At 43.5% G+C, this 13,127-nt stretch overlaps 1 protein-coding gene across 2 annotated transcripts in view; it reads right to left on the bottom strand.

The window, feature by feature from the left end:
• Positions 1-13,127, bottom strand: part of CLIC5 (CLIC family member 5) — a 147,933-nt gene that overhangs the window by 32,366 nt on the left and 102,440 nt on the right. For both annotated transcript variants that reach the window (XM_084822008.1, XM_084822015.1), the window contains exon 2: positions 212-321. In XM_084822008.1, coding sequence (XP_084678134.1) covers positions 212-321 — 110 coding nt within the window. The remainder of the gene's footprint in view (positions 1-211; positions 322-13,127) is intronic.

Raw genomic sequence — 13,127 nt, 5'->3', positions numbered from 1 at the left:
AGTACTTTGCCCTTTGCATGTATACTCTTAATAAGCCCAGTCTAGTAAGCAAAGTAGCATTTTCCTATCAGTATGAGAAAACCAAGATTCACAGCAGAAATTCAAAGAATGTATTTGATTTCTGCTTGTTACAAGAATGTTTGTGCCAACAGAGATCAACATTATAAAAACCATTATGTCTTATCAAATAATTTTAATCAAGAACCTTTACCTTTTCAGGTCAACTGTGGTAACATTGAACACAACTCCTTTGAGCCAAAGTATCATGAACAGACGCTGTGAGAAAGGACAGTTTCCGATGCTTTCTCCATCTACACCAGCCTAGAGGAAATAGGAAGTAGGTAAGATGATGATGACGGTGGTATTTATTTGTATCCCACCTTTATCCCAATACTGGGACTCAAGGCTGCTTTACAACATTAAAAACTTGTGCAATTAAAACATAGAATAGAAATATACACAACTTAAAAATATAATTAAATCATCAATAATATTAAAATTGTATAACATTTTAGAATTTAAAAAAGCTAACAACAATATAAACAATAGTATCAATCCATCATATTCTCACAGGTCCAGACTATCCCCAAAGGCCTGCCGGGACAAAAAAAGTTTTTGCCTGCCTGCAAAAACATACCAAGGAGGTTGCCACTCTTGCCTCCCTGGGAAGGGAGTTCCATAGCCTTGGGGCAGCCACTGAGAAGGCCCTCTCCCGCGTCCCTACCAGGTGAGCCTGTGATGGTGGCGGGACCATGAGAAGCACCTCCCCTGAAGATCTCAGGACACGAGCAGGCTCATGGGGGAGAATGCGGTCTTTAAAATAACCTGGACGTGAGCCATATAGGGCTTTATAGGGATCTCGTCTGATCTCGGAAGCTAAGCAGGGTCAGCCCTGGTTAGTACTTGGATGGGAAACTGCCTGGGAATCAGGCTTCCTGCACTGAGTAGGGGGTTGAACTCGATGGTCTTGTAGGCCCCTTCCAACTTATGATTCTATGAAACTTCTATGACCAGCACTTTGAATTGTGCCCAGATTTGAATTGACTGGGAGCCAGTGAAGCCAGTGAAGCTGTTTTAACAGAGAGTTGTATGCTCCCCGTAGCCAGAATTAGCCAGATATGAGCCTGGCTCAAGAAAACAACTGAATGCTTTTTAATGCTGAATATCAGGATAGAGAGAATGGATTTCCCAGTCACTGATTAGCTGCATTCTGGGAACATATATCAAAATTCTTCCTTCCAAACATAACTCCCATTATAACAGAGGTATTAGTATACTCACTTCTAGACAGTATGTTAAAAGCTGAATCTTTCAGAACAACATCTGGCACTGAGCATTCTTAAGGTTGAAAGGGACTGGATGTCAAGTTAGGGATGAGTGTACAAGCAAAACTAAAGTTCATCAAACTTCCCCAAATTCCATTTTGAAGCTCGTTCCATCTCATGTCTGTATTAGATTGAGATCTTTGTTTTTTTCTTTTTGCATGGAAATTCATGCATATTTTTATGCGCATTTTTTGAAATGTATTTATTTATTTATTAAATTTATTAATCGGCCATCTGGCCGGTCACCCAGCCACTCTGGGCGATGTACAACAATAAAAACAGTTTATACAATAAAATTCAACATTAAAAACATCACATTTCTAAAATTACCCTTACTAAAAGTATGCATCAATTGTGCATATCTTAGAAATGTATGCATTCTTCCCCTGTTGATGAAAGTGTGTTTGTGTGCATTTTTCAAAAGTACGCATTTTTCATGCACAGTTTTCAAATGTACACATACTGTTGAATGCATTGGGGGGGGGGGGTCCATGAATCATTGCAGACTTGGAAATGTACAAACTTTGACTGCAGATTGTGTTTGAGTCTGTATTCAGTCCAGAAAGTGTGAACTGGGTAAATCCTGATCAAAAACAAACTGAGCCAAATTTCTCATATATCCCTAAGTCAGATTCTGTAAAATTTTATAAAGAGCTACTAAGCAGATGTCACATTAGACTTCAAATATGGATTGGATTTGTAGCTTTCCATCATTTAAAGCACAGGTAAGCAGGGGCGTAATTAAAGCAGGGTCCACCTAGGCACAGGCCCCAGAACTTTTGAGTTGTGCCCCAGATCTTTTGAGCTGTCCTAATTGCCATTTTTTTTACATGTTCCCATTGACTTGCATTGGAAAGGAGAAATGGCCATAACTTTTTTTTAGTTTGCATGATAAATACATGAAATTTGGAGACCTGGTCGCCCCCATGGAGCTGATTGAACCTGCCCAATTTCAGACAGTTAGGTCCAATAGCTTTTGTGCTACTCACAGGTAAAATTTATTATTTTCAAGAAAATCTGTCAAAACAAAGAGCTATAATTTGTTTGTGCTTCCACATAAGTGTATAGAGTTTGGAGACCTGGCAGCCCCTATAGAGCTGACTGAATCTGCCAAATTTCAGATAGTTAGGCCTAGTGGCTTTTGTGCTAGCCACAGGTAAAATTTGCTTTTTTCAAGAAAATCTGTCAAAGCAAAGAGCTTTATTTTTGTGTGTGCTCCTTCCACATACATGCATGGAATTTGGGCACCTGGTAGCCCCTATGGAGCTGATTGTACCTGCCAAATTTCAGACAGTTAGGTCCAGGGGCTTTTGTGCTAGCCATGCATAAAGTTTCCTTTTTTCAAAGACTAAAACAGAAAGTAAAATCTGTCAAGCCACACAGGAGATTAGAGATCCTAATCAGAAAGTGTTTAAGGTGACCATTAGGAGGTCACTAGACGCTGAACTGCAGACTGGAAGGTTGGCAGGTCAGCAGTTCGAGACCCGAGTGCTGCGTGACGGAGTGAGCTCCCGTCTTCAGTCCCAGCTTCTGCCAACCTAGCAGTTCGAAAGCAAGAAATTGGAAGTAGATAAATAGGTACCGCCTTGGTGGGAAAGGTAACAGCGTTCCGTGCACCTCGGTGTTCAGTCATGCCGGCCACATGACCACGGAAGCGTCTTCGGACAGCGCTGGCTCTTCGGCTTAGAAACGGGGATGAGCACCGCACCCTGGAGTCGGACACGACTGGCTGGGGACACCTTTACCTTTTCATCCCTAATCTCTGGTGTAGGGGGTTTTTTTGAGATGCAAAAAACCTCTCTCCCCATACTTTTCTGCTCTTACATGCCCACTATTGGGAGCTTGCTTGCAATGAAATTTTGAAGAGGGAGAAGGAAGGGAAGAAAGAGCTCCATGTGAAATACTGGTATTTCACATAGCATCTGATTTTACTTTCCCAAACCTTTAGTAGCTTCAGTATAGCAAAGGATCCAATCAGCCTGCACAAACTTCTTTCTCCTCAAATTATTCCAAAGTGAGGGTTAAGACTATGTGGCATCATGATCGGGGAACTGCTGATGCTTTTAAATAGATTCTACAGTTTTAAAAAAGCTAGAAAAAGCCCTCAGCCACCTCACATCATAAAGTTAATTTAAGTATGTCCAATCCTTACAAACCCTCCACAGCCTCCTAAATACCTCTGAAGTACTACCTCTCTGAAAGGAGAACTTGCGCATAACAAGGAGGAAGTAGAAGAGAGTTGCACAAAACAAGACATCTTTTTTATGAAGAGTTGTTGGAGGATGGTAGGATGAAGAGGGATGGTTGCATGGAGGGGGATAGAATTGGTAGGGGGAGAATATAAGTGCTCAGTGGTGAAAGAAAAGCATTCTGCACATGCTCAGAGGTACTCTATATTTAAGAACATAAGAAGAGCCATGCTGCATCAGTTCAAGGTCCATCTAGTCCAGCATGGTGTTCACACAGTGGCCAACCAGATGCCCATGGGAAACCCACAAGCAGGGACATGAGTGCAATAGCACCTTCTCACCCATGGTCCCCTGCTGCTAACATTGGTGAAATGTAAATAAATTCTAGTAATTCTCAATTTGCATGCGTGTATAGCCTTCAGAAATTTTTCAGGTTTCTTGCTTTGGGGACACCTCTAATGACCTGTGCATTTTCATACAAATTTACCTAAAAAATATTGGAGGGGGGGAGGCAAATCACTCCCTTCCCCAAATTTGAGAACTTCCCTTCCACATGAACTGCTGCACCTATCATTCTAAAACTTTGCTGGTTTCTCACTTAGAGACACCTCTAGGCTATCTGTAATTTTCATAACAATGGTCTACAAGGAACAAAGGGAGATAAGTATGTTCTCTTTTGGAGACCACAAAATGTCAAGGCTACCCTTGCACAAAAACCCCTGTTGCTATGATTCTGAAATTTGGCAGAAATGATTTCCTCTGATGGGGCAATGAATCCTGAAATTTTTGTCTAATTATTCCAAGGAATAAAAATGTAATTGGCAGTTCCCTTTAAAAGAAAATCAAAATATAAACCCTGCACCTATTTTTCTGGTTTTGGGCAGGTGTAATCCCCTTCTAGGGGGCTACTATGCCTAAAATTATCATCCAGTTCTGACCAAGAGAAAAAGGTTACAGGGTTTTTTTTTTAATTTCCCATGGTAACAGGAAGCATAAAGACTCATTTTCCAAACCTTGCCTCAGGTTTGGTGCTGAGCTGAAGTGGACCAACTACAAATTGGCCTGAGCAGTGCACCACACACCACACTCACACACACACACACACACACACACATATATGAGGCGCGCTTACCTGGATCTTTTAAGAACCTAGCAATGCCCCTGACTGAGGCGATGTTACATGGCTAGCGAACTGTGTTTGGCTTCATGGGTCACTAATTGTGCAGGCCTGAGCTATAGTATTCCCATATGCAAGGCCCCCAGGTCTTTTAAATAATGTGTTGTTAATTATACTTTTATCCTACTTGGGGATCCCAAAGATCTCTCGTCTAGATATGACCAGGTCAATAGCCAGCTAGCATTAACATGTTTAGTGTTCCCAGACTATTTTCAAAACTCCAAAAGCTTTGTGGGTAACAAGGTGCTTCTTTGAACACTGTCATCAGCTGCTTCACCCATTTTACTCCTTGAGAATCCTTCATAAAACAGATAGGCTGCTTCATATTTATAAATTAAATCAAGAAGTGTGCTGAGCTGGCTCTCTGAAGCAGCACCTCGAAGCACTCTGCTACAGGTGGTGGAGCACTCTCCTTGGTGGGGGAGGCACCAAGTTAGCAGGCTTTTGCAGTTGCTCTGGAGAGCGGGAGTGTCTCCAGGACAGCAAGTGCAGGGTTAGGGCAACACTGGCTGGTGGAGGAGGTGCCTGTCTACCTGCTCTTCCCTGGAAGCAGCCCTGGTGCAAACTCCCCCACCCCCTGAGGCGAGAGAGTGCATGCAGTGCCATGCCATGCCATGCCACGACCCCACCCCTCCCACTTCCCCTTCCCTTTACTGCATCACGCCCCTCCCACCTCCTTCCCACCTTGCGTGGCCTGTATCACACCCCCTTTCTGCATTGTGTCCCCCAACCTTTACTGCATCGTGCCCACCCTTCCCGTTACATTTATTGCCAAGCCGCACAACTGGAGGAAGCAGCCGGTGACCTCTGCAGGTGATCGTCTGAGACACCCCTCCCAGAGGGGTCTCCTCAGAGCCAGGCAGTTCGGCATGGTGGGCTCTCTGAAAAGCCACACTGGCTGCTTCGTCAGCTGATGTGGCTGTCCACAGGGCCGCTGCCTCAGAGAGCCCTACTGGTGGCCGCTCTCTTGCTGCAGCACACGCCACAGGGGGCGGGAGCGTGGCTGGCAAGGCTCTCCAGAGCACTCCCTGGAGGCAGTGGCAGTGGACCCTCCTGGCAGGGCTGGGGAGCAGCACAATTCGCTGCTCCGCTGCCCAAGGCGGGGGCTTCACTCTGGATGCTGGGAGGAAGGAGATGGTGCACGCGTGTTTTTGCTTCAGCCGCCCAGTACTCCCTGCTTGCTCAGTTGGTTGGTTGAGATATGATGATCTATATACTATGTACTTTACAGCAGCACCTAGAATATACAGTTTTTGTGTATGTTCATTATTTCTGAAGCAGACTTCCTCAAAGTGCCAGTTGTTCTATAAACACTGTATAATCATAGACTCTCCTACTCATCCCTACAGTTACCATTCTGCTGTTAGACAGAGTTAATTCGCATTTGACATGGAAGGGAGCAAACTTGAATTCCTTTCACCTCGCAACTCAAAATGAAAAATAGTGTTGCTCCTCTTTACGATGGCCCTAAGAGCAGCGAAGCATGCCACGTCGGTCTCGTAGCAGAGCAGTAGAAATAGCTAAGTAATAAGTAAGATACACTACTATAAGCTATCATCTCCTGTTTTCATTCTGTATTCAATTGTGCTGGGACCATTCAACCTAATGGGATGAAGTCCTTTCAGGTCTGTTGATATGGAGTGCTCCCACTCTAGGCATTTATTGTGGAACTGCCGTGGTCTGTTCACTCACTCTTTACTGGGCATTATCCAAACACTGTATTTTCCCCATGGTTTTTCCATCTTTTCTCAGACTTCAGGAAGATTGACTTTTCTAGACAAACAGAAGCACAATCTGCCCAAGTATAGACCTTAGAGCCAATTTTTAAAGTAGTGTAGTTTGCACCTGTGCAGGACGTATTAGGCAGGTGAACCTGTTGTTAGCCAGCACACCTCCACTATTACCTTTCCTGTTGGCACCACTTTATCACCCTGTTTGTTTGTCTTAACTAATCTTTTGGTTAGCACTGAAATGCTTTTACAGCTTTAAATATTAAAATATTCAAAATAAACATTAAAATATTCATGAAAAGCACTTAAAAGAAAGAGTGTTAAAAAGCAACTAAAAATAATTAAACATACATTGGTTTCCATGTGGGGGGGAGAGGCTGGACTCCAAAAAACAGCCGTTCAGAGGTAAAAGTCCATCACCCAGCAAGGACCTTTGGGGCAATGGAGTCTTTGCTGGCTGTTGGTCCTTTCCCTCGAAAAAGCCATTTTCTGGGAAGCAGCCTTTTCTTGATTGATTGATTTTATTTACAATATTTGTTAGAGCTGTGCATGGACCCCCCGATCCACTTCAGATGCCTCTTTGGATCATCCGAAGCAACCTCGATCTGCCTTGGACCTATTCAAACCCCCTCGGATCCGACTCAGATCCAAATCCAAAGTGAGATTTGGATATTCAGATCACACGGTTTTGGCGTTTTCCCATTGACTTGCATGGGAAAACACAAACGGTCATAACCTTTTCAGTTTTTAGGATACGGGCATGAAATCTGGGGAGGTCTCCACGCCCCTTGAGTGGAGGCCACCTGCAAAATGTCAGACACTTTGGCCTAGTGGTTTTTGTGCTAGGTGGAGTTAAAATCTGATGTTTTCCACAGAAACTTCCAAAGCAAAGAGTTGTAACTTCTCACTGTTTCCACACACACACACACGACACCTTAGCCCCTCCCAGCCCCCCTCCAGGGCATCACTCCCCGCAAAGCCCAGGCACCTTGGCCTGCCAGCTTGTGTGCTAGGCACTGCTGAAATTTGACTTTTTCCAGGAAAACTCCCAAAGCAAAGAGCTGTAACTTCTCCCTGTTTCCATGGTTGGGTATGAAACCCAGGCCTCTCCCAGCACTCCTTGAGGGCATCCCACTTGCCAAATTCCAGGCACTTTGGCCCACCAGCTTATGTGCTAGGCGCAGGTGCAATTTGAGGTTTTCCAGGAAAACTTCCAAAGCCAAGAGCTGTAACTTCTCCCCACCTCTGCCCCTGCCAACACCCTGAAGATGCCTCATGTTGCGCTGGATTGCTTTGCCACATAGTGGACTGTCATAGGAATAAGAAGGTGATTAATATAAAATACTATGTATCTCGTGATTTTTCAACACTGCTTTGAAATGTGGACGTATAGTGTTGGTGGAAAAACACCTTAGCACGCGCACACACACACCGACACAGACACACCAGAGCTAAAGAAAAGCAGAACTACCTAAGCAAATGATGGGTGTCTTTAATTTATTGTTTTATATTTCATGTTCTTTTATGGAAGGCAGGGTAACTTCAAGAAATGCAGTACAGCACAGGCAGTAAGATAAGAGCCTAGATAAATCAAACAAAATTTTAAAAAATCCCTTCTTTTATTTCTGTTTTGGGAGGATCAACACAGAGAGAAGACACAGATGGTTCACTTCGGCATGGGGCGGGGGGCAAACACAGCTATAATATGCCTTTCTTTAAGAATTTAGACAAATAAAAGTAAATGCTTGAATATGACTTAAAGGGGGGGGGGACATGCCCAGCCAGAAGTAAATGTTTGCTTTTAAAAATTGAAACAAGAGTTTTTAAAAATCTAAAAGAGAAAGAGTTGACGGAGAAAAATGACAAGGAAAAAGAATGGAGAAAGCAGAAGTGACAGCTGAGGTTAAACAACAAACACAGCCTTTTCGAGTCCAAGATCGAGATAAACAAACAAACAAACACAGGAATGATGGGGGAGGGGGAGCATAGCAGCAACAACTGAAAAAAAGCTATGTTAGTTTGAAAATTTATGGAAAGGAGAGATGAATATAAAAAGGTAAAAGGTAAAGGTGTCCCCAACCAGTCGTGTCCGACTCTAGGGTGCGGTGCTCATCCCCGTTTCTAAGCCGAAGAGCCAGCGCTGTCCGAAGACGCTTCCGTGGTCATGTAGCCGGCATGACTGAACACCGAGGTGCACGGAACGCTGTTACCTTTCCCGCCAAGGCGGTAGCTATTTATCTACTTGCAATTTCTTGCTTTCGAACTGCTAGGTTGGCAGGAGCTGGGACTGAAGACGGGAGCTCACTCCATCACGCAGCACTCGGGTCTTGAACTGCTGTCCTGCCGACCTTCCAGTCTGCAGTTCAGCGTCTTAACCACTAAGCCACTGCGGCCCCTATGAGATGAATATAATGAAATAAAAATAACAAATGAGTCGGAGGTAGACGGAAATAGGAGAGGGCGGCTGGAAGAGATGCTGCAAGGAAACGCTCCCAGTGCAACCAAGCTGTTTCCTTTTAATTTAAATTTTGAGGAAGCCTAATGGCAATCAAAATCAAATGAATTGAAGGAGAAACTCCTAGGAATGCATGCGCAAACACACATACACACACACACACACACACACACACGATCATCTACCCACACCGGCCCTCTCCCAAAGACACAGCTAGCGCAATAACCAAACGTAGCCCTTCATCAAAGTATATATACTGCCTTCCTCCACCTCTCTCTGATTGGAGATTGCTGGCCTCGGTTCTGGCTGAGAATTCCTATTTGCCAAAGCACACTCCCTTCTCCTCCTCCTCCTCCTCCTCATGCCCCTCCAGGTGAGTGTTCAGAAGTTAATGCATTTTGGAGACAGGCTGTCTGGACTGCTCAGGCATAACAAAGCAGAGCTCCGAATATGCGAGGTGAAGGAGGCGCTTTGTGTGGGGAGGTGATTCACCCCGGGGCGCCTCGGTACTGCTCTGACCCACCTCGTATCACAAGGATTTTGATCCAAATAAGCCCGCTTCGCCTCGCTATTGATACTTCATAACGAGGCAGTGCACAGCCCTAATATTTGTGTACCGCTCCACCTCCAAAGATCTCAGAGAGGGGAGCAGCAGACAGGATAAAAGAATATAAACACCATGCTAAAATAATATATATTTTAAAAGAGAACAGAGTTCTGACAAACCAAGTTTTGATAAATCACAGCTGGTCACTCAAGGAAAGCCTCCTGAAATAACAAGGTCTTCAGGAGGCTCCGGAAGACATCCCCCACACCACCTTATGCAAACAAATTGAGACATTCTAGCAACATGTCTCCCTGCCTGCCCCCAATTGAACACTTCCAAGCTATACTCTCAGTCCAAAATTAATGTTAAACACTTTGGTTTTTGAAATTTGCTGGGTAGTAACCGGCCAATTAGGCTTAAGGGAAGAAGCACTTTGGCACTACTGAAATCAGTGATGGTTCCAGGTTTTGGAAGGCCCTTGGGCAAGACACCCTCAGTGGGTCTACCTTCTTACTAGCATTGCCACCAGCTGCTGCTCCTCCTCCTCTTCCATGTAATCGCAGCCATCTGCTTACTTGCCAGGCAGAGAGATCATGAGCCAATAGGCAGTGGCCTGGCTGTGCTGCTCCTCTTTCACTTCACCACCATTGTCTGGGTCAGAGTGAGAGGCAGGTCAAGAAGCAGGTTGTGGTGGTGAAGGGGAGGAGCAGGTCCAGAGGGCTCTTGTCAGTAGGCCCCTTGCTGGGGTTAGAACCCTCGGGAGGTGCCCAGTCATGCCAACCCTCGACTCTGGCCCTGAATGAAATATTTTGTTTCTTTGTTTTTTTAACATGATCTCTTAGAATGTTGTGAAAATGGCCCCTCAGGTGAACTGGGCCTTCCCCACCAACTGCAGCCATGTCACACCTGCTGGTGTGGATGGAACATAGCAATTTATACACATAGAAAAAGTGTAATGCCTCTGATACTGTGGAAAGACAACTGCAGTTCCGATTTTAGCTTGGTTTGCAGTGCTAAGAGCTGCCCATCTGGAAGCAGCGTGGAATTAATGCAGATATTTTTAACTATATGAATATGCTTCCCATTTTCAATGTGATTTAATTTTATGTTACTCAGGGTAATGCTGCATCTTTATAAAACTGGAAAGAAGCCTGCCTTTTGACACCTTCTTTTGTTACTCTTGCAATCCAAAGGAGAAGTAAAACCTGACTCAAGCTTCTGAACAAGACAGGAAATATTATATAAAAATCTGTATTAGCAATAATATCACACACAGTAGCATGCATCAGCATCACAGGGAATAGGCATTGGCTGAAACATGAGAATGCTGCCCAGGTGATGATGCTTCAATGAGGATATGTTTTCGTCCATGTTTCAAGTCTCTCTTCTTTCAGTTATTGTTCAAATATAAAAGCCAGCAAACTATTTTAGAGAACAACCAAAGAGGAAAGTAGAAAATTGATTTTCCTTTGGTGTGGCACTGATAGGGCTCAAAAGCTAACAAGACAATTCTATGATACATAAGGATGAGCAGATTTTCTTAGTTCCTTCACTAACTAGTTTGGAGATATTCATATGCACAAGTGCCACGTCACTGACTTCCACTTACCTGCTGTAAATGTCTTTTTAGTTCCAGAGAGCTTCGGCTATTGGGCGGTATAGAAATGAAATAAATAAATAAATAAATAGTTTTTGATCATGTACTCTTAGCCATTATTGTTTTTAGAGTGTGTTGTTATGCTTCTTGTCAACTACCAGCCATTCCTTTATTACAGAGTTTGCTGGTTAATAGCCTAGAATGGTTTTCTGATGGGATCTAATGGTTAGGAGCTTTTTGGGTTATGAGGAACCTATTGAAAATGCAAGCTTCCTTCAACCCAGTGCAGTAGTCTGGAAACACAGCATGCTTCCCTCCCAAAGTTGTTGGAGTGATTTTTGGTATTGATTTTGGGGCGGGCGGGGGGGGGGGACAGTCTGTCCTAGTTGCCACACTCTTTCTCTGCATCAGCTGAGGTACAATGGAGCATCCCTCAGCTGTAACAGTCTATCACTATTCAGCCTCACCAATTCCTCTGGACACACTGTCAAGACTGCAGTTTCCCTGGTAATATAACCTGGAGGGCACCAGGCTGGGGAAGGCTGTCCTATTGGGATGTGTGTGTTTCCCATAATTAGTTGCTGTTTTCTTAACCTAGAGTGCCAATAAGTAAGTGTGTGTGTTTGAGAGAGAGAGAGAGAGAGAGAGAGAGAATTGAGTGACAATGTGAGTGCCCTTTGAACCTCCCTCTGCATTTGCAATAGATTTTCTTATCTTCTCTAATATGCTTACTTCTCCTGTTACACTCTGTTACAATGAGAAGAAAGTTGCAGGGGGAAGTGCCATCAGAGGTCACAAGTGCCGTTCTTGGGAATTACACTTGTGGAGGCGGGGGAAAATGAAAAATATAACCACCCTGCTTTTTTTGATCAGGCAGAACATCTGATCCAGTTTGAATTGTGTTCTGGAAAGACATCCATATTTGTGAAATAGTGTAGTCAATATTGCAGCTATGTCTGGGAAAACTTATAATAGTCACTATTTTTGTGAAAATCGGACGATATTCAAGTATGCTATGGCTGAATCTACACATAGCAGTTTCACTGTTACCATAGTGCAATGATAACTATTGGTGCACATGATACCAGTGGGCACCACCAGTAGTTATCACTGCAGTATGGTAACTGTAAAACTGCTATGTGTAGATTCAGCCCATGTTGTATGAAAGAAAATGTCCAAAAAGGTGGATAGCAGATCAGAGACAGATGCCATAAAAGTGTAGAGAGGGCTTGTATACAGTTATTTTGATACTGTGTTTGAGAAAAGTCATCCAGGCATTGTAAAATTGAGAATGTACTGGAAAGTTGAAATGGATTCACCAACCCAGGTGAATCCACTTGGATGAAAGCAAAGGCAAATAAAAGTACCTAGAGAGATAATGGAAGGTCTCTGCTCACTCGATGCATCCCACAGATATACTTATATCAGCCAAGCAGGCCAGCATCTTGAATGCTTGACCAGGAAAGCACTGACAAAGTATAGAGATACTCTGTGTATACTCTGAAGCACTGTCCTTTAACATTACTAAAATCATTCTAGAATAAATCCTGGCACAGAAATATATTTCTGGACTTGGATAAATAAATCCAGAAATTCTTGAAAGGGGGAAACTATGGAGTACACACATAAAATAATAATAATAGTTGTTATTATTATTATTTTATTAATTTTGGTGGATTTTTATATTTTAAAAAATCTTTTTAAGGCTGGCCTTGTGGAGGTGAGTAGTTTGTCACACAAGACACCACAGTGCATCCTATCTTCCTTGTCACAGTAAAGTCTGAAAATGCAGGAAAGTAAACTGCCACTGTAGAGGGAGGCTCTGTGTGCTACTACAAACAGCACACATATTGTCACTCTGTCACACTTGCGCATATACAAAAGCATTGGCATTGTGTTAAGAAAACAGCCATAAATTCTGCAGGAAACACCCACACATTTCAAAACATATTAGCTGTGAACAACACACATACAGGATCCCAGTGAAATAATGGACTGAAATTCATATTACAATAGCTGACTTTCTCTGGAAAGTGTAGTCACAGCTTTTGTTCTGTTTAATGTTTATATATTCTTTTGTTTGCTTGTGTGCCACTCCGGTCAACTG

This window comes from Heloderma suspectum, chromosome 1 (assembly GCF_057233095.1).
Source record: "Heloderma suspectum isolate Gila_16-S chromosome 1, 16-S_ref, whole genome shotgun sequence".
NCBI lineage: Eukaryota > Metazoa > Chordata > Lepidosauria > Squamata > Helodermatidae > Heloderma > Heloderma suspectum.
Note: the sequence above shows the minus strand (reverse complement) of the source record. Positions and strands in the feature narration are given on the sequence as shown.